The sequence below is a fragment of the Bufo bufo genome, chromosome 1 (assembly GCF_905171765.1).
Source record: "Bufo bufo chromosome 1, aBufBuf1.1, whole genome shotgun sequence".
NCBI lineage: Eukaryota > Metazoa > Chordata > Amphibia > Anura > Bufonidae > Bufo > Bufo bufo.
In genome coordinates this window covers 786,477,411-786,505,367 of record NC_053389.1, presented here as the reverse complement: position 1 = coordinate 786,505,367, position 27,957 = coordinate 786,477,411, and the positions used below count along the sequence as shown (strand labels likewise).

General features: G+C 44.7%; 1 protein-coding gene across 1 annotated transcript; it reads right to left on the bottom strand.

Moving 5' to 3' along the window:
- Positions 1-321: 321 nt before the first annotated feature.
- Positions 322-27,722, bottom strand: LOC120986389 (intercellular adhesion molecule 5-like). Its single transcript, XM_040414928.1, has 5 exons — positions 27,461-27,722; positions 11,994-12,269; positions 5,093-5,326; positions 3,255-3,527; positions 322-522 (listed from the first exon to the last, which is right to left on the bottom strand). Exons 1-5 carry the CDS (start codon positions 27,522-27,524, stop codon positions 410-412), a joined length of 960 nt encoding a protein of 319 aa, XP_040270862.1. The 5' UTR covers positions 27,525-27,722; the 3' UTR covers positions 322-409.
- Positions 27,723-27,957: the final 235 nt, after the last annotated feature.

Genomic DNA, 27,957 nt, shown 5'->3' with positions numbered 1-27,957 from the left:
TTTTTCATGCCAATGAATTCTATTAATAAAGTTAATTTATATTGTTATAAATCCATCTGTCTTCTGTGCCGATAAAATTTGTGGTATTCTTCTTTAAGGGTCTTTTCTCCCCCAGAAACAGCGCCACTCTAGGCTATAGGCTGTGTCTGGTATTGCAGCTCCCCCCATTACTAGAATTGGTCTGCATTGCAATTTCAGACACAGCCTATATACATGGGTGGCACTGTTTCATAAAATTAATCTCATGCAACGGTCTATAAATGTGCAATTTAACCTGGAGTTACTGTAAATCTTGTGTGTGTGTGATGCATCGCAGACAGAATATTTTAAAGGAAAGTTTAATTCCATTTTCTATGTAGAACATGTAACAGTGCACATTGCTTTGTACATCAACCAGTAACACAAGAGATTAAAACAAATAATAGAAACTTGAATATAACACCGCTAAGAATCCGAAGTGCGGAGGTCCCATCTTTTCAGCGCCACCAGGGCTAGATAATTTACCGAGGTCAGTTTCTGGAACTGAAATATGAAGACAATTTTAGATTTTGCGTGATGTTAGGACTATACTGTATACATTCCTAATACTGTTACAGTGCCGCACCTCCCCCAGGACTCTGTTTCAGTCCACACATGGTATATATGTAAGATCTATCTTACCCCCCTGCCTCCCCCGCCTTTTCTTGCATATTTTCAATTTTGCAGCTACATCATTTCTTGTGCTACCTCGTCATGCTTCCTGTTACCATAGTTCTGGAAATCTAAAATGAAACAAGTCTGTGTAGCAAGTAGAGGCAGTCTGCTGCACAGCAAATAGTCTAGGCACCCCAACTACTGCATTCTGTGTATTATGTTTTTACAGAACACAGAAACCTTGATCTGGATAATGAATAGACATTGTCCTCACTGTTGCTGGGCCCCCTCTGTTTTAGGGCATATAATACATTCGGAAAGTCTTCAAATAATTTCACTTTTTTCACATTTTGTTATGTTGCGGCCTTGTGCTAAGATGATAACAAAGTGAAGAAAGGATGTTGGAAATTTTTGCTAATTTACTCAAAAGCTAAAACTGCAATATTGCATTGACATAAGTATTAAGACCCTTTACTTAGGACTTAGTTGAAGTCCCTTTGGCAGTGATTACAGCCTCCAGTCTTCTTGGGGATGATGCCACAAGGTTTGCACTTGGATTTGGGAATTTTCTGTCATTCTTCTCTACAGATCCTCTCAAGATCTGCCAGGATGGATGGGGACCGTTTGTGGACAGCCATTTCCAGTGCTCTCCAGAGACTGGGTTCAAGTCAGGGCTCATGTTGGGCCACTCAAAGACATTCACAGAGTTGTCCCTAAGCTGCTCCTGTGTTGTCTTGGCTGTGTGCTTAGGGTCATTGTCTTGTTGGAAGGCGAACCTTCAGCCAAGTCTGAGGTCCAGAGAACTCTGTGTCACAGCAGCTGCTGTGCGCCGCTGTTCCCCTGATTACCGCCGCAGTCCCGGGCGCCGTGTTCAGTGGTGATCTGCTGCCAGTGCTTCCCATTCACCGCTGCAGTCCTGGGCACTGTCTGTGTGGGTGCTGTTGTTCTGGGATCCGCTCCACAGTTTGCTCTCAGCCCTGGCCACAGCATGCTTGCTGTTTGTTTCCTGCAGCACTTCCTTAAGGGTGTCACTGGGCTTTATGGGTTAGGTCATGTGACCTTGCTGACCTATCCTAGACCTCCTGCGCATATATAAGTGGCTCAGCTCCCTTCCCAGATGCCTCAGTGTCAAGGTCCTTGTGTCCTGCTAAGGTTCCTGGTTTCAGCTTGTGTTCCTGACTCGTATCTGTATTCCTGGACTCTGCTACCTGTTATATCCCTACCTGCTTGCCTTGACTCTCCTGTTGCCGATCCGGATTGCCTGACCTGGGCCCTGACCTTTTGCCTGTCTGACTACGCCTCTGCCTCATCCTTTGGTCCTGCACCTCTGGTACCTTTCTCAGGTACCTCCTGGTCCGCCACGACCAGCTGCCTCATGTGCCTATCCTTCTTCAAGAGGTAGGGACCTGGTGTTCACCTTGGGAAAGTCTATCCCCACCATCAGGGGTACTGTGAAGATCCAGGGGTTCACTTAGACAACGCCCTTAGAGGAGGTAGGACACGTGGCACAGTGGGTTCACACCGGCTGGTTTGTGACTCTCTGGATCAGGTTTTAATTGAGAATATCTCTCCTCTATTTTGCTCAATTCAGCTTTCCCTCAACCATGACCAGTCTACCTCTCTCAGCCACTGAAATACACCCCCACAGCATGATGCTGCCACCACCATGCTTCACTGTAGGGAAGATATTGGCAAGTGATGAGCTGTGACTGGTTTCCTACAGACATGATGCTTCGTACTGAGGCCGAAAAGTTCAGTTTTTGTTTCATCATACTAAAGAATCTTGTTTTTCACAGTTTGAGAGTACGCTAGGTGCTTTTTTGCAAACTTCACTTGGCTTTCATGTGTCTTTTACTGAGGAGAGGCTTCTTTCTGGCCACATTGCCATAAAGCCCAGATTGGTGGAGTGTTGCACTGGTGGTTGACCTTCTGGAAGTTTTTCCAATCTGCACACGACACCTTTGAAGAACAGCTAAAGTGACAATTGAGCTCTTGGTCACCTCCCTGATAAAGACTTTTCTCCCCTGATTAATACGTTTGGTGAGGCAGCCAGCTCTAGGAAGAGTCCTGGTTGCTCCAACCTTCTCCCATCTAAGAGTTATGGAGGCCACTGTGCTCTTGGGAACTTTCAGTGCAGCAGAAATCTTTTTGTACCCTCCAGATCTGTGCCTCCACACAACCCTGTCTCTGGGCTCTACAGGTAGTTCTTTCTTCCTCATAGCTTGGTTTTTGTTCTGATCTGCATTGTCAGCTGAGAGACTTTATATAGACAGGGCTGTGTCTTTGTGTCTTCCCAAATCATGTCCAGTCAATTGAATTTACCACAGATGACTCATATCAAGGTGTAAAAGCCTCTTAAAGATGATCAAAAGAAATGGGAGGCTCCAAAGCTAAATTTCAAGTGTCAAAGCAAAGGGTGTGAATACTTATGTCCATGGGAAATTTTAGTTTTTAATAAATTAGCAAAAATATCCAAAATTCTGTTTTCACTTTGTGATTATGAGGTATTGATTGCAGAAAGTCAGCAACATAACAAAATGTGAAAAGAAGTGAAAGGGGCTGAAGACTTTTTGAATGCATTGTATTTGACATGGTGGGACATCTCTTGTGTAAAAACTTACCGATCTCTGGTTCATTTACAGTGATTTTCTGACTTAGGGTTTGGATTCCATGTTTGTTTTGTGCAATGCAGGTGTAAAATCCATCATGTGCTCTCTTCGCGTCCTTAATTTGTATTGTCCGGTTGTCGTGATCATAAAGAACCGGGGCTGAAGGGGTGTGCCAGCTGTAGGATGGAGGGGGTACTGCATCTGCTTCACAAATCAGAGTCACATTTTCCCCTTCGGCTACTGAGGCTGATGGTTGAACTCTGATGATGGATATTACAGGTTCATCTGCAGGTAAGAAATACATAAGACAGTGTAATAATTGAGGCTAACAATGGGGGAGGGTCCTTATAACGGTGTATTCCTCATGAATATGGGGAAAACAAGATGGCTGTGTTTGTAAGAAGAGACCAGAATGGGATAGTTTCCCATAGGAAGAAATACTGTGCATAAAAAACAAAAAACGTCAAGGCCCGCAGGGTTTAAGAGTTCAATAAAAAAAGGCATCCAGTACAAAATTTCCAACTGGCCCTCAACCATCTACATGGCATTTATAGTACTAGTATCTTATTATGTGGCAAGAAGCCTTTTGGACTCCCTCAGCCGCCAGGGCAGAGGTGCATGGAGAAGTTGGGCTCTGCTAGCCTTCCTTGCTGAAGAGGCAGAGACCATGGGAATCCACTTCCAGAGCCTTGACACCAAATTGGACTGTTGTGTTCTTGAGTCTGTGAGGGGCAGCCCCTGAGAGTAGTGAAGAAGGCCCTGTGGATGTTACAGATTGTACCAAACCACTTTAAGTGTGTTTCTGTATGGCCCCCATCTGAAAGTTTGACCAGTGGCTGAGACCGTACTAAGTACACTTGTAGCCTGTGTAAACTGATATCATTGCTTGTGTAGTTAGCAGAGACTGTAATTTCAGGTTGTGTGTCCAGTTGTGACTGTAACCTCCAAGCTGGTGTCCAGATGTGACTGTAACTGCCAAGCTGTGTGTCCAGTTGTGACTGTAGCAGTCAGCCTGTGTTCCCAGTTGTGCCTCTAATGGCTAATCTGTGTGTTCAGTTGTAACCACAACCACCAAGCTGTGTGCCTAGTTGTAACCACAACCACCAAACTGTGTGCCTAGTCGTAACCACAACCACCAAGCTGTGTGTCGAGTCGTAACCACAACCACCAAGCTGTGTGCCTAGTCGTAACCACAACCACCAAGCTGTGTGCGTAGTCATAACCACAACCACCAAGCTGTGTGCATAGTCATAACCACAACCACTAAGCTGTGTGCGTAGTCATAACCACAACCACTAAGCTGTGTGCCTAGTTGTAACCACAACCACCAGGCTGTGTGCCTAGTTGTAACCACAACCACACAGCTGTGTGCGTAGTCATAACCACAACCACCAAGCTGTGTGCGTAGTCATAACCACAACCACCAAGCTGTGTGCCTAGTCATAACCACAACCACCAGGCTGTGTGCCTAGTTGTAACCACAACCACCTAGCTGTGTGTGTAGTCATAACCACAACCACCAAGCTGTGTGCCTAGTTACAACCACTAAGCTGTGTGCCTAGTTGTTACGACAGCTGCCAAGCTGTGTACCTAGTTGTGATGGCAACTTCCAAGTACCATTGTTTAACTATTTATACTTGACACTGCAGCTGGAGTAAAGTCCTGTTCAATTGAACTGTGCTGTTTCCGCCTCCATCACCGCACCCTCCTCAAGTGGGGTACCTTGTCAGGCTCGAAGGCCACATAATAAGATTGAGTGACTGGAAAGAAAGTCTGAGGGTTCTGGGCACATTATTTGGTGATGGATCTAGATGCCGACCTTCACCCATTTCCTCCACACAGATACTTACATTGCACAGACACCGTTACTGTCTTTGACACCACATCAAAGTTGGCTGCTCTGCAGTTATAGTCACCAGACATGTTTTTGAGTGTTATGAACTTCTCGCCCTCCATGTACACCTTGCTGTCTTTCACACAGGACACTTTCGGAGGAGGGTATCCATTGGCCTTACAGTGGAAGCTGTTTTCCTGTCCCTCTAGCCAAAGCAGTTTATCGGGGCAGTCTGTAAACTCTGGTTCATCTGGAAGAGAGAGAAAAGAATATTAAACGTTGTGTGCAATGGTGATTTTATGGACCTAGTGGCATAACCACAGGGGTTGCAGGGGTAGCAATGGCACTGTGTCCATCTTCATCTCTGACCTATAGCCCAACCAACCACATATGAAAGCACCATTACATGAGGATGGTGCATTGACTCTTCTAACTGCTTAGTTTTGGAGAGCTCCGGTCTAGTTTTTGCCACAAGGTCCAGGACAATCAAGCTATACATAATATATCTTACTGTCAGTATTGCCTTAAAATATACTAAAAGCTTCATAAAGTCAGACTAGCAGATTTACAGGCAAATGGATTCTAAAATCTCCAACTGATATCTCAAAAAAGGACCATTCAGGAATTGTGAAGACTTCTATAAGTCCTCTTCAGGTCCTGCACCTCAGTGTAGTTTATGCAGATTTTTGTGCAGTTTTTGCTGCATTTTTGCACCAAATCCACATGTGTTACTTGCTGATTTTGTCACAGATTTACCCCTGATCAACTGAAAATCTGCAAAAAGAATTGACATGCTGTGGTTTTCAAAATCTGCACCACCGGTCAATATTCCGGAGGGAGGAGTAACTATCTTGGTCCGGTAGCATTTTCAGACTATCATACGCCGTACAAAAGGCTGTTAAAGTGACCCTCCGGTTCAAGAAAAAAATTCACATCAACTGAGGAACAAACACTTATCTGGTCCCCTACTTTTCATCTTTTTAGGTGCAAATCCGCTAATTCTCAGGCATCTTGTCTGTCATCCAAAATGGCTGCATTGCTTCTCAGACTACCTGATGTATGCTGTGCATTGGTGGCCCAAGACACTTTCTGCATGTCCAGCCCTGCTATTGGATTGGACAGCAAAGTTTATGCGACCAGTGCTAGCCAATTCAAGGGCCAGGTTTGAGGTGACTCCAACACTACGCTGCATCCCCTGGACACTGTTGAGGTGTCACCACGTGTTGCTGCTCTCTGGAGGTGATGGTAAGGGTGGTGCACCCCCATGGGAAATAAGTCTAGTGAGTCAGGGTTTGCACTTTGCAGTAAACCATTTTACTTTTTAACTGGAGGAACTCAAGTGCATAACAATAAAGGCAACGCACTGAGCTAACTTCTCCAGTCTCCTCCTTGGCAGGTTCTGATGAAAGGCCTGAGATAGCTGTCCTTCTCTCTCTCAGAAGGCTGATACTCTGGCCAAAGGGCTGATGGCCTAGGATCTGTGGCTCATTCGTCGGGCAGGGTATCCTTGTCTCGGTGTCTTCTTCCGGTCACTTGTGCAGTCTGGCAGAGTCTCTTCTATTAAACACTGGTCCCAATCTGCAGACACTTAGCTGCTCTACTTTTACACAGCTGATCCAGAACCTTCGAGTGGGAATAGTGATGCTGGGGAAGCACAGCCTAATAGAAACATGTTGCAGTTCATGGCTGCCATAGACTTGTACTGTGCCTCAATACAAGTTAATGGGAATGACTAAGCAGTTTCCAGATGTAAACAACAGTCTGATAGAGCTAAACCAGACAAACGTTCACTGTGTATGTTTTTCCCCCCAAAACTCAGTTTTTCATCGTCCCTTATGACATCAATGGGAAAATACTAGCTTATCAGTGTAATAACAGCGCAAATCAACAGGACATATTACAATAAACACATAAAATGCAGTTCAACAATATGAAACAGTATAAGTGTAAACAAAGGCCTAAATCACAGTGCAAGTTAACCCTTACAAGTGCCCTAAAGTAGTGAATTGATGACTTTGCATAGTAGCAATAGGGGAAAATGTCCACAAACATCTAGGCTCCAAAGTACCCTTGCTCCAGGGCACTAAAATATCTTGGGCTACTAAATGCACAGCATGCATCAGGCAGCCTGAGACGCAGTGGAAGTCATAAGCAAAGCCTTGGAACTGACAGATCTGCAGCTAAGAAGATGAAAAGGAGGTCACAAGGTAAGTGTTCTTTCTGTTCCCCAGATTATGTTGCGGTTGCTCACTTCAGGTGCTGCGGACCCACTTGCAAGCGGACAGCTGCTGTGGCTTTATGCAGAGTCTGTCTGCATACCACGCCAAGAAAGGTCCCTTATGGTTTTGGCATAGTCCCGGTTGAAATTTTGTAGTCTTTACACCACATTGGAACCTACCCTTCCTCTGGAAAAACCATAGTGTATGTACATGCTGTGAAAAGTACAAATTGGAAAAATACAATGTGTATTTGGCAAAGAAGCTGCGGCAGGAGTCCAAGGCTGACCCCTGGATTTATGCCACAGATACAGCCTTGGATTAATCCAAGTCAGTAAGGCTAATCCAGACACCTTCCATGGCCTTCATGCGTTTTCCATTTTGAAATCTTCATGGAAAAAAATTGCCGCCATATGGACAGCAGTGGGAATTTCAATACAAAACAATGGAAAGCGGTGTACATGTGGATTAGGAACCATAATGTACTTGGAAAATCCACCTTGTGAACACACTCATAGAGTTAATTGCTGCTCCTTAAAAGTCTGAAGCTAAGTCCCATCCCCTAGATGTCCTTATTACTAGGACAACTCTTCAGTGCTCCACTGGTTCAGCATTGACATTCACCATCCACATCAATGTTCACTGGTAGCAAGTGGGTTTTTTTTCCCCCTACAGTGCCACCACAGGAGAAATTAAGTATTACACAGTTCACAATGATATCAATGGACTATCCCTGTATTGCCAAGATGTGCTAGGTCCTCCAGAGCAATAGATGGTCTTTGGAGCCAGTCTCCTTTAGCTAGTAGATGAAGCTCCTAGAGAAGAGACCCCTTTTAGTGCCTTTTTGACATGCCTCCCAACCACACCTCATCCAGCAGGTCAGTGAGAACATTTGAAAGGGGATTAGGCCTGTTAAAAGTGCCCAATGCCCAAAAATATTTTGCACATCGACTTGTCTTCTCTCCCGGAACTTTCAACTGAAAAGTATGGCTGAAGGGGATTGCATATGTAATCACAGGGAACGACCTGTTTAAAACGTAGCCTTTAATCTAATTTTAACATAAAATAACAAAACTCCCACAGACATACATAGAAGAAGAACAAAACAGAAAATATATCCTTGATGACATGGAAGATGATACTTATAATGGTTCAGAAGTGCGGGTCAGGTTGGACTAAGAGGATAGAGATGAAGTCTAGCCTGTCCCTATTCCTGGCCCTAGGCTAAATAGCCCTGCCTAAGAACGGAATGGCCGCCCTGATAAGGACGATCCCGTATTCTGGAACCTCCTGGTGACCCTGGTAAGGCCCTGTGACCCTAGTGGATCCCTACTTGGGGCCTGCTCTGGGTACACAAAACAAAAACAAAGTATAGATAATCATTCAAAAAGCAACAATCCAGCCACCCCCTTGGATGCTCAGTGGCGTGGGTGGAAATGCTGCCAATAATAAATATGTCATAAGGAATATATAAACAGCCAGAGATATGGCTATCTATGAATATGCATCATAAATGGACAATAACACTGTGTAAACCCCACACACCGGATACACTGTGTGACGTCAACACACCAAGATACGCCGTTAACATTTGTACATGTCAGTATATAAATTAAGATGTATATACACATTCGGCACCAGAAGCACTACATCTAGTATGCAATCAGATGCCGGAGTCCCAACGCGTTTCACCCTGATTGATAGTCGGGTTCATCAGGGGACGTATATCAAAGTACAATGCTTTAGTTAGGCATCAAAAAGAGGTAACCAATCTAATGGCAAGGTCCTCAATCATGATGACACCGTTAGACCAGATAATATACTAGTCGCATTATGTTCATTCACTTAATAGCTTGAGAAAATCAAATGCAGGGACCACATTAGGGGGCCTTTTGGAGTATGTTCAAGAGACAATCATTCGCCAGTGTGGTGATATAACCACATATATATCCCGGCGATGAACCAACATAGGAATTCACAAATGGATAGTCAGAGTGACAACCTCCTACAAGCAGTCACATATGCATGATGACATGTATGATCGCATGGCAAACAGGTAACAAGATACTACTTGCGTGTCCATATACGGCCAAGAATGGCCCAAGCTGTCTGTGGAGATAGTCATATGTCCACTCTCACTCCAGACATAGCCCGCATCTGCAAAATAATGGTGCCTCACTGGTCCTGTGGGACTGCAGCCACACCTAGGCCCTGATGCCTGAGGGTCCCCAATGACCACCTGTTTCATATAAGGCACCATTATTATAAAGGGTACATAGTAGGTGGGGGCCCTGATTTTACAGTGGGGCCCAAGAGTTTTAAGTTATGCCGGTAATGACTGTTATTGCAGTTAGTTTTTAGGCTCCATCCTCATGGCTCCTGGTACAGCTAGCACAGCATAGTGCCTCCCTCCTCATGACAGTGATGTCTACTGGCCTTATTCCAACCACTTCAGCAGAATCTTCGGTTGAATACAGAGTGAATCTTGGCCTTTTTCGGATACAACAAGCCTCTCGACACTGGATGTGAACTAAAGAAATCCTAAAATAAACTAAAGCTCCAAGAGAGAAAAAAAATGCTGCAGTAAATATGAGAAACTGGTCTGCAGACATGTCCTGCATGAGTCACTCCGTTCCCTGCCAAGATTCCCCCACACATAGGCCAGTGCCTGGCATCGTAGGGAGCTCCAAGCTCCGACTGTAGTGAAGAATAACAGAATTCACAGTGGTTTGGAGGAGGTTAAGTCATGTTGTACTATAAAGCTACTCATAAGGATGCGTATGCACGGGTGTAGCTATAGGGGGTGTAGAAGTAGCAGCCACACCCAAGTCTTGGTGCCCAAAGGTTCCTCCACCACATAAGAAAAAGGCAATATTATAAATTAAATATGGTGATTGAGAAGCCCTATTAAAGATATCATCTGGTTTAGAAAATCGATAAATCACTCTGCTACAGCCGAGCATGTCCATATTCTTTGTGAAAAAGTCCATTGATTTGAATGGGACAATGTAATGCCTCATTTCTCCTGTGGGGGCACTGCACGGAAACTACACACTTCACTTGCAGCTGGGCTAGTCTGTGGATTACATTTAATCTCTTTGGTTCCCAGAAAAAGGACATCCTGTAATCAGAGTAAAGGGGTTCTCCGGTACTGAGATATTGATGGCTTATACTTGATTGTTTTAGGCAGCCCCCGGCACCAGAAACGATACAGTCATTGAAACCTGAAGCACAAGGTTTAGTCCACTGTGTAGTGGCCATGTCGGGATACTGCAGCTCAGCTCCCATTAGTGAGTGGAAGTTGGGCTGCAGTGCGCCAGCCATAAAAACTACATTGAACAGAAGGCTGTGGTGCCGGCAAGTACCCAAAACAGCTGATCGTGGGACTGCCTGGGGTATGACCACCACCGATCTGATATTGATGGCCTGAGGATAGACCATCAATATCTAAGTGCTGGAAAACCCTTTAACGAAGATTCATCCTTCTAAGGGCTTATGCCTACGAACATATTTTTTTCTGTTTCAGTGCAATTTTTTTACGGACTGTATGCGGATCCATTAACTTCAATGGGTCCGCTTAAAAAACGGAGATTACTCCCTGTGCATTGCCTTTCCGTATGTCCGCATGGCGGTTCAGAAAAATAGAACGTGTCCTATTATTGTCCATTTTATAAACAAGGATAGGACAGTTCTATTATAGGCCGGATGTTCCGTTCTGCAAAATGCGTAATGCCCTAACTCAAAGGGATTTCCAAAAGCAGTCAACCCCTTAATTACTTATATATGTTCTAGTGAAGTCCATAGGTACCTTGTATTCTTTGAGGTAGCACCACAATTAGCAGTTCTAGGAACTCAAAGGGCTTGGCCCATAATGCTGTTTCCATGCCAGGATGGTACTAAGGCTTACGGAAACAGCCAAGTGGGCTGGAAGTATCCAGTATTCAGTCCCTCTTACGGTATTTGGCCGGAGAAACTACCACAGCTTGCTGACAAATGCCATCTGTTTGCGTCCGGATTGCCGGATCGGGCAGGCAGTTCCGGCGACGGAACTGCCTGCCGGAATCCTCTGCCCCAAGTGTTAAAGTAGCCTTACATGGCTGCACCCATGGGGTTGCTGAACTCCCACATGAAAACCCAAATGCACCTCTTGAACTAGTAATGTAAATTCCTTGATCTGGGGTCTCCATTTTAGTGGAAGGATGGCAAGCAGAATAAGTTATGAAGGTCACTGACTTAGTCATAGTTTGTAAAAGGTTGTCCAGCCTATGAGCTAACAATCCCAATGGTTGGAACCTGTGCCTAGAAAAAAAAACCTCTCCTGTCCACAGTCTCACTGTTCCCACTCCGTTACCTTGTTCCCAGCTGCCTATGGTCACCTCTGGCAGTGATGTGCCCTTCTAGCAAGCGACCACTGAGGCCAGTGATTGTTGCAGTGGTCATGGGGCCAAGCCACTTCCAGTCCGGTGGGGATTGGTAGCTGCTAGAGCCAGAGCAGTGGTCAGGAACAGCAGCACTGAGGACAGATGAGTTTTTTTTTTTTATTGGGCACAGGTTCTGACCATTGGGGTTGTCAGGTCCTAGGCTAAACAACTCCTTTAACCCACCTACCCAACTGCAGTAGATCTATATGTAGACCAGTGTGTTGAATTTCTCCATTATTAGACCACACTGCTTATACTTCACCTATGGCTTTATACATACTCTGAATATTCAGCTTTTGGGATTTGCTCTTGGTCCAGAAGTGAGCCTCGCAGGATAGCTCCACCTCATTCATGTCTTTGGTGACTTCCAGTGTACAGGTGACATTAGGGAAATTTCCCTTGTGAGAGACACAGTTTTTGAGTTTTTCCTCAGTGATGATCCTTAGTTCCACCTCCAGACATTGGCACTCACTGGATGGCAGCATGCAGGTGACCTTTGTCTCATCATTGATTTTTATCTTGTCCTCCAAGCTGATTATGGGGACTGGAAGCAGAGCTGTCAGAAGTAAAAAAACAAACAAATTTTACTAAACATATAAGGTAATGATAGACATGACATTATCACAAGTGATATTCCAAAGAGATTTACAAAATCCCAAGCCAAACCTAAACACAGTATGAGTCACCCAGATTTTGACCATACTTGACCATATTTTAAAAGAATGTCCACCCTTGATTAGCTTCTTTTTTAAGATGATATATTAAGGAATTAGCACATCTTTATTCATGTGTATGATACGGAGCTCAAAACTCCTGAACTGGCAAATTAAAAACCTGCAGAATGGCTGCAGTCACCACCAGAGGGAGCTCTGGAGCTGAATGCATACTGTATACACATAAAACGAAATAATAATACAGTAAGCTCCTATGTTGCCCCTAGTGGCAGCTCCGGGCAGCCAGAACTTATTACTCTACTGTCTGTGGAGAGGATTTGGAGCTCTGTGTAAGAAAAATAAAATTCCAACTACTATCCAGATATATTAAGAAATTTATCAGAACAGAATTTTGAACCTAAAAACAACATGATTATTAAAGGTGGAGATTCACCTCTGAGGCCAGTTTTTGGCTGCAGCAGTGCATGTGACCTTGGAGACTGTAAGACCGGTGAAGGAAGTCGGAGAGGCAGAATGGAGCTCTAAGGAGTATCTTAGGATCATTTTTTTTCCACTGGGACTGGGGTTAAAATTTAAAAACGGTAAAAAAAAGCTGGGCATCTCCTTTAAAGTTGACGCTGCAGAGGTCATATGCGGATAATATTGGACCACATTTACAAAAACCCTTCCAATTTTTTTTTTTATGTTTGAGAAAACTTTCAGGGTCTTAGACCCTGAAAGTTTTCTCAAACATAAAAAAAAAAATTGACTCTATAATATAGTGACTGATGTACACACCCAAATACACTGTTATACCAGGTATCTCTGCCAGTGCCTAAGCATTGCCAGGACTTGTTAATGGAATTCATAGCAGAGCTGAATGGTAGCACAGCATTTATGTTATTATAACAATGCACTAGATGGGCCCTCAGGACAAACTAGTGAACTAGTAGAATCTTGTTAGGCCCTATGGTGCATTTTTTTCCTCATGGATTCATACAATATGGCCTCGTAGCCATATCAGATTTAGCAAATGTTATCGTATAGTTCCTACACCTACTGGTTTTCAGGTTTTAGGTTCAGTAGAACGGTTGCACAGCAATAACACACTACACAAGTGTATTTGTAGGCCTTTTAGTGACCAGGTGCAGACATGGGGGTAACTGCAATTAATGTTTTATTGTGTATTATAATGTTATGTATTTTTCATTGTATTGGCTGTGTATTCCAGCAGGGACCATATGGATGGCATTGGTTGGCAGGAACAGAGCTAACTACCCTGTTCCTTCCCTCTTGGTAGGTGTGAGCCGGTCCTGCTTCCTGCCAGGAGGGGGAGTTCCTGTGTAACCTTATAGAGGAGAGGACTGCTGAGCTCCTGCTCCTGTTAGAGAGTTTCCAGAGAGACAAACTTTATACTGCCTTAAGAACGTACTTGAGAGACAAGTGTGCAGTGTCCCACTCCGTGTTGGAAATGGGGGCCTTAAATCTCATGTATGTCATTGTATGCCATTGTATTTTCTATGTATTCAGCTGCAAATTCCCTACAACAGGCTGGTAGTTGCATTACATCCATTCACCCCTAGGTGGTGCTGGCACCACATATATATATATATATATATATATATATATGTACCTTAGGGTGTGTTCAGTTCTGTGTAGAAGGAAGGAAGTTAGCTGAGGAGTAAGGAGAGAGGTAGTGATGTGTGAGATGCAGGAGAAGCAAAGTCCAATATGTAGCTGTGTAACACCCCAGAGTTGTGTTACTACACGCCTGTACTCCACTACTAGAGCCTTTATACTGTCATCAGATATTATTTTGCTCATGTCTTCACAAATGTGCATACAAAACCATGTTAAACGTAATTGTTCATGTAATTTGCCTGGTTACCAGTAGGTGGCAGCAACACATTGGCAAGTATAGTCACAGTTTAGTGTATCTGAGCCGTGTGGAGAGGTGGGCTGGTCCCACATCCTGCAGCATGGGTGGAGAAGGAAGTTAGAGAGTAGTGTAGCCCACCCCCGGTGCGTGTGTGAGGAGTTCCCCTGCATAGGGAAGACAGCAAGTACCTAGTCTCGGCTGAGACTTGGCCATATACCCAGCTTGAGCACCTTAAGCTCAGCTGGATTAAGAAAGCAGAAACTACAGACAAACTCCAGAGTTCCAGGAATAACGCATCCCCTAATAATCCATTTGTGAGATGAGTCCTGAGTCCTAGGAGAAGCCAATTCCTCCTCAGCTAGTCTATCCCCATACAGCAGAAGGCACCAGATACGTGCATAAGCTAATCCTTCCTCAATTTCAGAGCTAATAAGGAGACGTTTTATCCTGCAAGCTCCACATTTAAAGCAGAAGTACACATTCCTGCCAATAACTGCCAAAACCTGCTGGGACCAAGAGACCAAAGCTGTATACTGCTTGGATGAAAGTTATGTCAAGTAAAGCAACGTTTGAACTTCATCTGAAGGTCTGGACATTCTGCAGAGTTCCTCTATTGCTCCTACTATCACTACACTCAAATTTATTGCAAGTGAGCCAGGAGCCAGTAGTCCAGCTGTACCCAGGTAGGAGACACCGCAACACAATTATCACTACCTACAGAAACATTATAGGCCATTATACCACTCTGGCATTCCTAATCTGGGACGTGCGTTATAACACCTTGGAAGGGCCCTGGAAGAGTCCCCTGCGCACGCTGCAATTGGCGCCACGAACAAATTCAGGATATATTATCCATCTGACCCAGCCACTGCATTAAAGTGGCGTCAGTGAACCCGTTCCTGTTCACTGCAGCTGCTATCTTAGCTCCTTGGCCCTGGTCAAGCTGAGGGAGTAGGGATAACATCCTTACAGTTACCTAGCACAGACCAGAGTAAACTGTGGATATAGAGAATTTCTAGTGGAGATTGTCACGAGGGTATCAAGAGCCACGTCTGACTCCATTATACCCGGGGTCAGGAAGTCGCAGCGGGTGGCTGCGCGCTCTATAGCTAAAGATCATGGTGTTTCTTAGTTATTGTTTTCTGTGTTTGCCTTGCTATCCTTTTTGTCTCTCTCAGGGATCCGTAGCTTCTCCTCCTCAGCTGTTTCGTGTCTGCCACTCCCTACCTCCTTATATTCTCCCCTCACACTTCTCTAGTTGCCAGTTATAGAGCTTCCTGCCTGGACATCTATACTGACCCACTGGAGTGGTTAATCCTGGTTGTTGTGTTGTCTGTCCTTCCCTTGGTGTTTTCCCTTAGAGCTAGTGGTGCGGACTAGTGTTCCCATCGCCCTGTTCACTACCTAGGGCTCAGCTCAGGGAAAGCCAGGGCTTTAGGCACGTGATCGGCGTACGGGTGAGGAACCCGTCTAGGGACGTCAGGGCAGCCAGGTGCCAGCCGCAAGGTGAGTCAGGGGTCACCATCTTCCCTCTCACTTGGGCAGGGCCTTCCTCGTTCCCTCCCTCTGTGTCACGTATGTGATAGCCACGCCGACCGTGATATTATAACTGGCCCTTACTTTTTGAGAAAAAAAAAAAAAAATTATATAATTTTTTATTTGTTGTTTTTTTTTTCTCTACTTAGAATCCAATATGGATCCTATTGATGCCTTGGCAGAACAGCTTCAAAGCCTGTCTTTGGAGGTGGCAGGATTGAAGGCGTCTGTTCTCCAACAACAGCAGCAAATGCAGCAGACCGCACCCCCATCGGTTGCTATGGGTAACCAGGTTGTCACTGAACCCAAGGTTGCTCTTCCCGACAGATTTTTTGCAACGTTCCGTGAGGCCTGCAAATTATATTTTAAGTTGCGCCCTTACTCCATAAATGCTGTGCTACCATTCAGCTCTGCTATGAATTCCATTAACAAGTCCTGGCAGGTCATGAAGAACAGCGGGTTGGGATTGTCATTTCCCTGCTTCAGGGGGATCCGCAATCCTGGGCGTTCTCGTTACCCCCTGGTTCTCAGGCTCTTCGGTCAGTGGAGGGATTTTTTGGGGCTTTGGGTCTCATATATGATGACCCTGACCGAGTCGCCCTGGCTGAGTCAAAGTTACGGAGACTCCTACAGGGAGATCGGTCAGCAGAGGAATATTGCTCAGAGTTCCGTAGGTGGGCTACGGATACTCAGTGAAACGACCCGGCTCTCAGGAGTCAGTTCTGCTCTGGGTTATCTGAAAGGGTTAAGGATGCACTGGCGCTGTATGAGACCCCCCTTTCCCTTGATGCTGTTATGTCCCTCTCTATCAGAATAGATAGACGTCTTAGGGAGAGATCGAAAATTCCGGAGCAATTGGTTACCTCTCCCAAGCAACAGTCAGTCTGTACTGACTTAGATGAGCCTATGCAGCTAGGCGGAACTTCTCGTCAGGTCCGTCCTCCCGAGGTTCGCCGTAGGGGGGGGGCTTGTTTTTTCTGTGGGGGGAAGGGTCATTTCATTAATGTCTGTCCCTCCTTTCTCAAAAACAAAAGACCGTCGGAAAACTACTAACCCCGGGCTGTGCGGAGGATGTCAGCCGGGGGGTATACGTTTCCTCCATACGAACATCTCAATTTGTGTTACCAGCGGTCATTGTTTTTGGTGTTAAGACGGAGTCTATTTCTGTTTTTCTAGACAGTGGAGCAGGGGTAAACTTGATTGATGCCCATTTTGCCCGCACTATGGGTTTGTCTCTCTGTACGCTGCAGAGACCTATTCCCGTATTCGCTATAGATTCTGCTCCTCTGTCTCAGAGAAACCTCACCCACATTGTTCGTAATTTACACCTTCGGGTAGGGGACCACCATAATGAGTGTCTTTCATGTTACGTTCTGGAGGGCCTTCCCTCTCCGGTGGTATTGGGTCTTCCCTGGTTGGTAGCGCACAATCCAGTGGTGGATTGGCAGGCCAGGGAGATATTGGAGTGGAGTGAGCATTGCAGAGAGAATTGCTTAAATAACAATTGCTTAATCGCCTCCATAGCTTCCCTACCTACATTTATTTCGGACTTTGAGGACGTTTTTTCTGAAAAGAGTTGTCAGAAGCTACCACCTCATCGTCCTTATGATTGCCCGGTTAACCTGATTCCCGGGGCAAAATTACCCAAGTCCAGGTTGTATAATCTTTCGGGTCCCGAGAGACAAGCCATGAAAGATTATATCTCCGAGAGTCTGGCTAAGGGACACATCAGACCCTCTTCTTCACCCGTGGCTGCAGGGTTTTTCTTTGTTAAAAAGAAAGATGGGGGCCTGCGTCCTTGCTTAGATTTCCGTGAGTTAAACCAGATAACCATCCGTGACCCATACCCTCTTCCTCTCATTCCTGACCTTTTTAATCAGATTGCGGGTGCTAAGTGGTTCTCCAAACTTGATCTTAGGGGGGCCTACAATCTGATTCGTATCAGGGAAGGGGATGAGTGGAAGACAGCTTTTAACACCCCTGAGGGGCATTATGAAAATCTTGTTATGCCTTTCGGTCTGACCAATGCCCCTGCTGTCTTCCAACATTTCGTTAATGATATTTTTAGTCATCTCATCGGCAGGTTTGTAGTCATATACCTAGATGATATCTTAATTTATTCGGCTGATCTGAAAACACATGAGGTGCATGTCAGGCAAGTACTGCAGGTCCTACGGACGAATAAATTATATGCGAAAATTGAAAAATGTGTCTTCGCTGTTCAGGAATTACAGTTCCTGGGATATCTATTATCTGCTTCAGGTTTCCGCATGGATCCTGGGAAGGTCCAAGCAATTTTAGATTGGGATCTTCCTGAGAACCTTAAAGCCCTACAACGGTTTTTGGGTTTCGCTAATTTCTATAGAAAGTTCATTAAAAATTATTCAGTGATCGTTAAACCCCTTACCGACATGACTAGGAAGGGGACGGATTTTTCCAAATGGTCTGACGCCGCTAAAGATGCATTTTCCTCTCTAAAGGAGAGGTTTACCTCGGCACCTGTTCTAATTCAACCTGATGTCTCCCAGCCTTTTATTGTCGAGGTAGATGCGTCAGAGGTGGGAGTGGGAGCTGTATTGTCTCAGGGTCCGTCTCCTGGCAAATGGCGTCCTTGCGCTTTCTTTTCCAAAAAATTATCTTCTGCAGAGAAGAATTATGATATTGGAAATAGGGAACTGTTGGCGATTAAACTGGCGCTTGAAGAGTGGCGTCACTTCTTAGAGGGAGCAGTCCACCCCGTCACGGTGATTACGGATCACAAGAACCTTCTGTACCTAGAATCGGCTAAACGTCTCACCCCTAGACAAGCTAGGTGGTCGCTATTCTTTACCAGATTTAACTTTGTAATCACCTATCGTCCTGGGGCAAAAAATACCAAGGCAGACGCATTATCTCGTAGTTTCCCTGGAGGGGGTAATGTTTGTGATCCGTTACCTATTTTACAAAGAGGAGTGGTTGTCTCTGCTGTACACTCTGTTCTAGAGGGAAAGGTGTTAGAGGCTCAGGGGGACGCCCCGGCCTCTTGCCCCTCAGAGAAATTGTTTGTACCGTTAAACCTGCGTCTTGAATTATTAAAAGAACATCATAATTCGGCACTTGCTGGACACCCGGGTAGTAAAGCAACCTTGGAGCTTTTATCTCGTCGTTTTTGGTGGCCAAGGTTGCGTCAGGATGTAATGGATTTCGTGTCTACTTGTTCTACTTGTGCACGCGCGAAAGTCTCTCATACACGTCCAGCAGGGTCTTTATTGCCACTTTTCATTCCCAATAGGCCATGGACACATCTGTCTATGGATTTCATCACTGACTTACTGTTGTCGGCGGGTAAAACAGTTATCTTGGTAGTAGTAGACAGGTTTAGCAAAATGGTACACTTTATTGCGTTACCCGCACTTCCTAATGCTAAAACTCTTGCTCAGGTGTTTATCAGTGAAATCGTGAAGCTTCACGGGGTCCCTTCCGATGTGGTTTCGGATCGGGGAACCCAGTTTATTTCTAAGTTTTGGAAAGCTTTTTGTTCCCGTTTGGGGGTTCACTTGTCCTTTTCCTCAGCTTTCCATCCTCAGTCGAATGGACAGACTGAGCGTACCAACCAAAACCTAGAAACATATTTAAGGTGTTTTGTGTCTGAAAACCAAGAGTTGTGGTCATCATACTTACCGTTAGCTGAGTTTGCCATAAATAATCATTATCAGGAGTCCACCGGCAAGTCACCATTCCTTGGTGCATACGGTTTTCATCCCCAATTTTGTACTTTCAAAGAGGGGGGGTCTTCTGGGGTTCCCGAAGAGGAAAGGTTTTCTTCATCTCTTTCATCGGTATGGCAGAAGCTGCAAGTTAACTTGAAAAAGATGAGTGGTAAATATAAATGCATGGCCGATAAGAAACGGTCGCCAGGTCCGGACCTAGGAGTGAATGACTATGTGTGGTTGTCTACTAGGAATATTAAGTTGAAGGTTCCTTCTTGGAAACTGGGTCCTAGGTTCATTGGTCCCTATAAAATAGTAACCGTCATTAACCCTGTGGCTTTTCGCCTGGAGCTACCTCAGACTTTTAAGATCCATAACGTCTTCCATAAATCGTTACTCAAGAAGTATGTTCCACCTCTAGAACCATCGCCGCTGCCACCTCCTCCTGTTATTGTGGATGGTAATCTGGAGTTTCAAATAGCCAGAATTGTTGATTCTCGTCGGGTCCGCCGCTCTCTTCAGTATCTTGTGCATTGGAGGGGTTACGGTCCCGAGGAAAGAATGTGGGTTCCAGCGTCAGAGGTAAACGCCAACAGGTTAATTCAGACTTTCCATGCCTCTCATCCGGAGAGACCTGGTCCTGAGTGTCCGGAGGCCCCTCGTGAAAGGGGGGGTACTGTCACGAGGGTATCAAGAGCCACGTCTGAATCCGTTATACCCGGGGTCAGGAAGTCGCAGCGGGTGGCTGCGCGCTCTATAGCTAAAGATCATGGTGTTTCTTAGTTATTGTTTTCTGTGTTTGCCTTGCTATCCTTTTTGTCTCTCTCAGGGATCCGTAGCTTCTCCTCCTCAGCTGTTTCGTGTCTGCCACTCCCTACCTCCTTATATTCTCCCCTCACACTTCTCTAGTTGCCAGTTATAGAGCTTCCTGCCTGGACAGCTATACTGACCCACTGGAGTGGTTAATCCTGGTTGTTGTTCCTGTGTGCTACCCTCCGGATCCCTGTTGGGCTTATTGTTGTCTCCTGTTGTCACCCACCTGGGATTATATGTTGAGTCTGTGTTGTCTGTCCTTCCCTTGGTGTTTTCCCTTAGAGCTAGTGGTGCGGACTAGTGTTCCCATCGCCCTGTTCACTACCTAGGGCTCAGCTCAGGGAAAGCCAGGGCTTTAGGCACGTGATCGGCGTACGGGTGAGGAACCCGTCTAGGGACGTCAGGGCAGCCAGGTGCCAGCCGCCAGGTGAGTCAGGGGTCACCATCTTCCCTCTCACTTGGGCAGGGCCTTCCTTGTTCCCTCCCTCTGTGTCACGTATGTGATAGCCACGCCGACCGTGATAGAGATAGAAGCAGCACAGCACCAGTGACCGGGAGAAACCTAAAATCACCTGGACACAGCCAGATGACTAGGTGCAAGGTTGTCCATTACCACATACCTCTGTGGATATTGTGGACCAGTGTTTCTGAAAGCAACCAGTGTAAACAATGGAGCAGAGGATCCATGCCTGCCGTTAGGAAGAACGCCCTGTGGGTTGCCAAACACAAGTAAGAGTCATTATTATATCCAGTATCTGGCGGCTAGAGTGTGGACTAGGGATGAGCCAATCGACTTCGTATGAAACATCCGAAGTCGATTCGCATAAAACTTTGTTCTAATACTGTACGGAGCAGGAGCTGTGTACAGTATTAGAATGTATTGGCTCTGATGAGCTGAAGTTATTGCTTTGTACTGTAAAAAAACATTTCCCGAACAGCTTAAAACCTGCATAATAGTTACCCAAGACCAGGGATAAGCGAACCCGTTGAAGTTTGGGTTCGCCGGATTTGTCCAAACTTCGGGTCAAAGTTCGGGTTCGGGACCCGAACTTGACCCCGAACCCCATTGAAGTCAGTGGGGACCCGAACTTCACTTTATTATTTTCCATTATAACATGGTTATATCGTAAAATAATAGCATTCTTAAGAAAGACTGCAAAAAAATTGCCATATAGGAGTTAAAAAAAAAACTCACCTCATCCACTTGATCGCGCTGCAGCAGCTTCTTCTATCTTCACTGAACAGGACCTGCCAAAGGACCTGAGATATGCGTGATTACGTCACCACGTGGGATCAAGTGGATGAGGTGAGGTTTTTTTTTAACCCCTGAATGGTCATATTGTTTTGCATTCTGTCTTAAGAATGCTATTGTTTTCCGATATATAATGTTATAACGGAAAATTATAAAATCACCTGAACACCGAACCCGGACTTCAGTGAAAAAGTGCGGGTTCAGGTCCGAGTACCCAAACTTGCAAAATTTGCTCATCCCTACCCAAGAATACTACTAGGCCAGTTAAAGCTAAAATCTAGACTAGATAGTGGACATTACATCCACAAGAGCTATGTTGCAGCCATCAAATCTGCCTCCATATTTCCTTACTGGATTTGCTATTAGTATGTTCATCTGAGGTAGAGAACTTAATCTTAGAGCTGATCTGAGTCAGGAATCATTAGGCCCCTACACAAAACAGGAGCCACTTTCAATTTTTAGGAGTAAAATTAGTATGGATGGATATGTGAACCGGCACTCTACAACCAGTTCCAGGCAGAGGGCAGTATCAATATAGGTGTAAAAACAATTAATTTATTTCATAAAAAATTACCCAAAATAAAACAGAATAAAATGTACACACAATGTCACCATTGGATTATTACTAAATATATAAAAACTGAGTGGTGGCCACCTCCTGTATCTGGTCCCCTAATAGATGTAGTGGTCCCATCAGTAGTGCATTTTATCAGAATAAGTGATTCGTGTCCAGTTGGAGATTAAACAATATAAAGAGGGAGATCTGACAATAGAGATCAATACCTCCTCTATTCAATCCTTTAGTGGTTATGGTATTGGATTAGGATACTTTATCCGTAGAGTGAGCTATTTTGAGATGTCTATGAATGTCCCAAAAAGTGCTTTATTTCATATCCAAAAGGTCGGAACTCAATTGTCATTCGTCAATCCTCTTTACGGACTTTTATAATAATTATTCATCAACACTTCGGCTGTGTGTATACATCACAGTATGATGGTTAATGGTTAATCCCCGGTACAAATATACTCAGAGTATCTCAATGGTTAATAATAAAATTAGTATGGACCCTTTTCGTTATTCTTTGTTAATTTTATACCGGCTTCCATACAAAAATGGAGACAGGTGACAGTATAATATGGCTTATAGAGCATGGTTCCACACAATACAGATCCATGATTTGGCCATGTCCATTAGGCCTAACGATAGTATACTACTCACCAAAATATAGTATGAACTCTGCCTAAAAATAACTAAATCACAGGACCATGAGCTACCCACATGATAAGTCACAATAATTAAATAGTGAGTCATAATATGAGAACATTTATAGAGGAGTGCCAGATTTGCCTGCAGTATGGCACATGGGTATTCTGAATTGTTCTTTTTGTTACTCTGGAATAACAGAAATTTGATCCGTCCTTTGTTTTACAGATTTCCACTGCTCCATGTCTGACTCACAACACAGGTGTTTTGATCACACAGATATATCCTTCTGTCAATGTCTACAAGGGTTGGAACAGACCCCATTACGGTCCCCTTTGGAAATCTTCTTTCCATGTTTATTACATTCCAGGGCTGAACCTTCACTAACAGATAGAGTGAACACAAAGGGAAAAAAAAATCAGGGATAGACTGAGTGTGGTCTGGGCCCCTTGGCAATCAAGGTCATGGGCCGCTTAGCAACCATAACACAATGGAGTTGTGTCAAGTTTGAGTAGTATTTTTATCTGGAAGATTTGCATTTACAGTTTTGCAAGTGCTGAATATGACATAAGAGAGGATATGGGCCCATGGTGAAAATGCTAAAATGCTTAGACCTTCCATGTACCACTCTTCTGAAATCCAATTGTCCTGAGTATCAGTGTATCATTATTTGGAACCACAAATTTCAGTGTGTCACTGTGGCACCTAAAAACCCCCAGCGATCAGCTATTATTGGAAGAGATGGCCAGTGCAGAATAAATGTGGTATTATACAGTCCCTATTCAAATTAACGGACAACTATATAATACATTGATGTGCCATGTAGTCCGTAGTGAGAGACAATCTGCAGTAGCTCTTCACTCTGGCTAATAGAGTCCAGATAAAGAGTACCCCTAATAGGCCATGCAGACAGGGGTTCTCCTACTGGGACACCATTTTGAAGCTCTGTTCTCATCTGCATTGTGGTTTATAATATATACAACCAAGTCAGCTTAAAGAGGTTGTTCATCTTCCTGAGCTTGAGACCCCCCCCCAATCTGGCAAGAAACATGGGCAATGAGCATACTTATCTAATCCCTGCCGCTGGATTCCAGCTCCATCAACCCCCCTCTGGTCCCTATTTGCTGTGGGTTACGTGACCACCATGGCCAATGTCTGGTGCGGTGTTCTCATAATGCCTATGTATCACAGTCATTGGTTGCGGCGTCAAAAAGGATGTTGGCGTGGGTAGACCAGTGACCTGCGGTGCTAGAGGGGGAGCAATGGATCCACAACCCAGCTACGGGTATTAGGTAAGTATGCTCACTACCGTGGATCCAGCCATGCTTGGGGAAAGGAGGGAGGTCTGAAGAAAATCTCAGGAAGGCGAACAACCCCTTTAAAGTGGCCTATATGTGTACACAGCTCCTGAATAAGACTACATAGAAATAATAACATTTATAGGTCTTTCCAGAAATGGTTTTGTAAGGAGGAGAGGGGTAGTAAGTGGGTAAGGAGTCCCATATAGAATAAATGGAGTGGCAGGGTGCATGCTCGGCCTGCTGCTCCAACAGAATAAGACCTCCATTCTTGTGATCGGTGGAGGGTCTAGCGCAGGGATGGTGAACCTTTTACAGACAGAGTGCCCAAACTGCAACCCAAAACCCACTTATTTGTCGCAAAGTGCCAACACGGCAATTTATCCTGAATACTACAGTCCAATATAGTATATCTTCCATGTACAACTGCAAAATACAAATGCAATAGCACTCTGCAACCAGCATTCTGCCCTGCCTCTATGCTGGATGAGGCATTGGTGTACATTTTGGCCAAAGCGTAATAAGCCACTCACCACGTCAAGATCGCCTCTATGGAGTGGTCCCTAACACTAGTTCCTACCTGTTTATGGGCCATGACAGCCACACAAAATCCAGGGAATGCAGGTGCAGCATGCACGCCAAGCACACTCTGCTTTTAACCCCGTCCGGTGCCATTACAGCTTTCATTGGATCCAGGGATGCAAGTACCAACATGCATGCTGAGCCCACTATATACTTCTCCTGGAGCCAAATGGCTACTGGTAGGTGCCATATAAGCAGACTCAGTTTTATACTGACTTTAAAACCAGCCTCCAGGACAGATTGACTGGTCAGGTGTGCATGACTGCATGGAGATCGCCACGCCTCCAATATAAACTACAAAGAAAAAATGTGGGGGATTCAGTCAGCACAACCCTGCATGCAGGTGCAGATCACTATGGCGAAATACATATACAAACGCAAAATACAAATGCAATAGCACTCTGCAACCAGCATTCTGCCCTGCCTCTATGCTGGATGAGGCATTGGTGTACATTTTGGCCAAAGCGTAATAAGCCACTCACCACGTCAAGGTCGCCTCTATGGAGTGGTCCCTAACACTAGTTCCTACCTGTTTATGGGCCATGACAGCCACACAAAGTCCAGGGAATGCAGGTCAGCATGCACGCCAAGCACACTCTGCTTTTAACCCCGTCCGGTGCCATTACAGCTTTCATCGGATCCAGGGATGCAAGTACCAACATGCATGCTGAGCCCACTATATACTTCTCCTGGAGCCAAATGGCTACTGGTAGGTGCCATATAAGCAGACTCAGTTTTATACTGACTTTAAAACCAGCCTCCAGGACAGATTGACTGGTCAGGTGTGCATGACTGCATGGAGATCGCCACGCCCCACATTTTTTCTTTGTAGTATATATTGGAGGCGTGGCGATCTGCACCTGCATACAGGGTTGTGCTGACTGAACCCCCCACATTTTATCTTCCATGTACTTTATCATTTAGCTATAATAACCTGACAGCATTCAATGCGCTGCCTGTGCCATATATACTGCGCCCTGCACTGATGAATGGCAGGAAAAGTCTAAGGCATATTGGTACACCATAGACTTTTTCCAGGGTGCGGGTGCCCACAGAGAGGGCTCTGAGTGCCGCCTCTGGCACCCGTGCCATAGGTTCGCCACCACTGGTCTAGCGGTTGGGTTGGACCCACAGTAATCAGTTCGTTTTCCTCTATCCTGTGGATAGGGGATAACTTTAATACTTAGAACAGCCCCTTTAGGAGGCAGCAAACCCAGGACATGTCTAATGCACTCTAAACTGAGAAATAAATACAATTATATAAATTCTAGACAATGCTCTGTGAGCTAAATTCAGCAGCAGCAGCTCCGCAGATCTCTCTGCTCTCTGCTACAATGTTTCAGTGTGGAGTCCAGGCTCTTCAGCTCGCAGAGCATTGTTTAGACTGAATACAACTGGATCCGCTTCTCAACTGAGACCAGAACTAGCCATATCCAGGTTTACTGCCACTGAATGTAAAGAAAAGGGGTCTATTCACTTACAGCAAACTAACAACTTGAAAATGGGGAGGAACTGAAACATAAAGTATATCAGAAAGCCGTAAAAAGCAATTAGAGAGGTTTTCCGATTCCTAAAAATAAAGCTTAACCTCTCCCCAAATAAAATGTTCTATAACTTTCTAATATATTTTACACTATTTTCAAGGTTTTCTGTCAGTGAATGAGAACACTCTTGTTCAGAGCAAGCTAGCACATAGTATATCATATCAAATGCCTGGCCTGCCTGAGTACATTTTCCACATCCTTGTTTGCAGCACCACTGATCACGTCCCAGTAAAGGTTCTCACCACCCATTAAAGTGGGGACGAGATCTTCCCTGTAGGGAGCCCCAGAGCCACTTCTATGGTACATATGCCCTAGATAGGCAGGCAGCTGGGGTAAAGGAAAGGAAATACACCAATCAGAAGAACGAGGGTCCAGAATGCCTGTTCCAGATAAGTTAGAATGTAGCCATGGTCATGCACCTGTACGCCTGCCCTATTCAATGCCTTTTGGGATCAACAGAGATAGCTGAGTAAAGTTTTATCTCCATCAGTTCTATAGACATTGAATGAAGCGCTACTGAGTGTGTATAACCACAGGTGCATTCAAACAGAGGATACAGGACCTGTGTACTGATGATCGGTGGAGGTCCCAGTGGTGAGATACCCATTGATCATGCATCCTGTGGATAGGTGAGAAATGTTTTTGTGGATCAAACTCCTTTAAGTTTCAAGGAAATGAAGAGGAGACATATGGATTAGAGATGGGTCTTCATAATAATTTCCTCTGGTGAACCCAAGGTACCATGGTCAGATATTACCACATACACTAGTCCTAACTTTTTGAATTGAGCAAGTGATCTGACATAGGAGCAGAACAAATAAACAAAGTTGTTCTCCAACGACTATAAACCTTCAAGATGTCTCCAAAGTGGGGTATATGATGGAACAAGATCTCTAGAATACTCCTTTTGGGTATGTGACTACAGTCTTTGCTAAGTGGAACCAGCCCTACCCACCAGGGAGGTTCCTCCTTGACACTAAGCCAAATTCTGCAGTTTTGTTTTTCTTTGTTTTTTTGTTTTCCCTTGATTCCGAAAAAAAATAATAAGCTCTGAAACTTAAAAAGTTACAATCTACAGACTGGAAAAGACCAACTGCAGACTGAAAGGATAATACGGATTAGCTACGGTATTAAAAAGTCACTAAACAGTTCTAAACCTCAATATGGCTCCATATGCTCACTACCTCATGTTGTGACCTGACAAGCCTGGAAATTTAACATACAGGAACATACCAAAGCAATCACTTTCCCACGATATATTAACCATATAGATTCTGCATGCCAGGATAGAACTTACCATGCACTCTGCAGGCTCTGAGTACTGCTATGATGATCAGAGACCAGTGACAGAAGACCTCCATAGTGAGAAGAATGTAGAAAGTGTCCCAGAAAAACTTGCAGACTCTGACTGAAGTTTGACAATTGTCAGATGTGGACCAGAATGATCTGCTTGTCCCAGAGCTTCAAGAGGTACCAAAGCTGCGAGCTTTGGAATAAACTGCAAGAAAAAAAATTGTTGAAAGAGGTTTATTATGACACGTGTTATGATGAAAGGGTGGGATTGTTTGGAGCAACAGTAACCATTTATGGAACATGGACAGAAAATCTGGAGGGAGGTGTAATGAGTCACATAGGACTGTTATGTGGAGCAAGAGGGTAAATGGAGAAATAGGAGGAGATACAGGAAAAGTTATACGGAGTAATAGGAGGAGATATAAGAGAGGTTATATGGATTAATAGGAGGAGATATAGTAGAAGATATATGGAGTAATAGGAGGAGATATAGGAAAGGTT

What these genes read in the sequence shown, in the direction of transcription:
- LOC120986389 (XM_040414928.1), bottom strand. Translation starts at nt 27,524, where the DNA reads ATGGAGGTCTTCTGTCACTGGTCTCTGATCATCATAGCAGTACTCAGA. An exon ending in CCAAAAGCTGAATATTCAGA is followed by an intron (nt 5,327 to 11,993) that starts GTATGTATAAAG and finishes TCTCTCTTCCAG; the next exon opens with ATGAACCAGAGTTTACAGAC. An exon ending in TGTAAATGAACCAGAGATCG is followed by an intron (nt 523 to 3,254) that starts GTAAGTTTTTAC and finishes TTCATATTTCAG; the next exon opens with TTCCAGAAACTGACCTCGGT.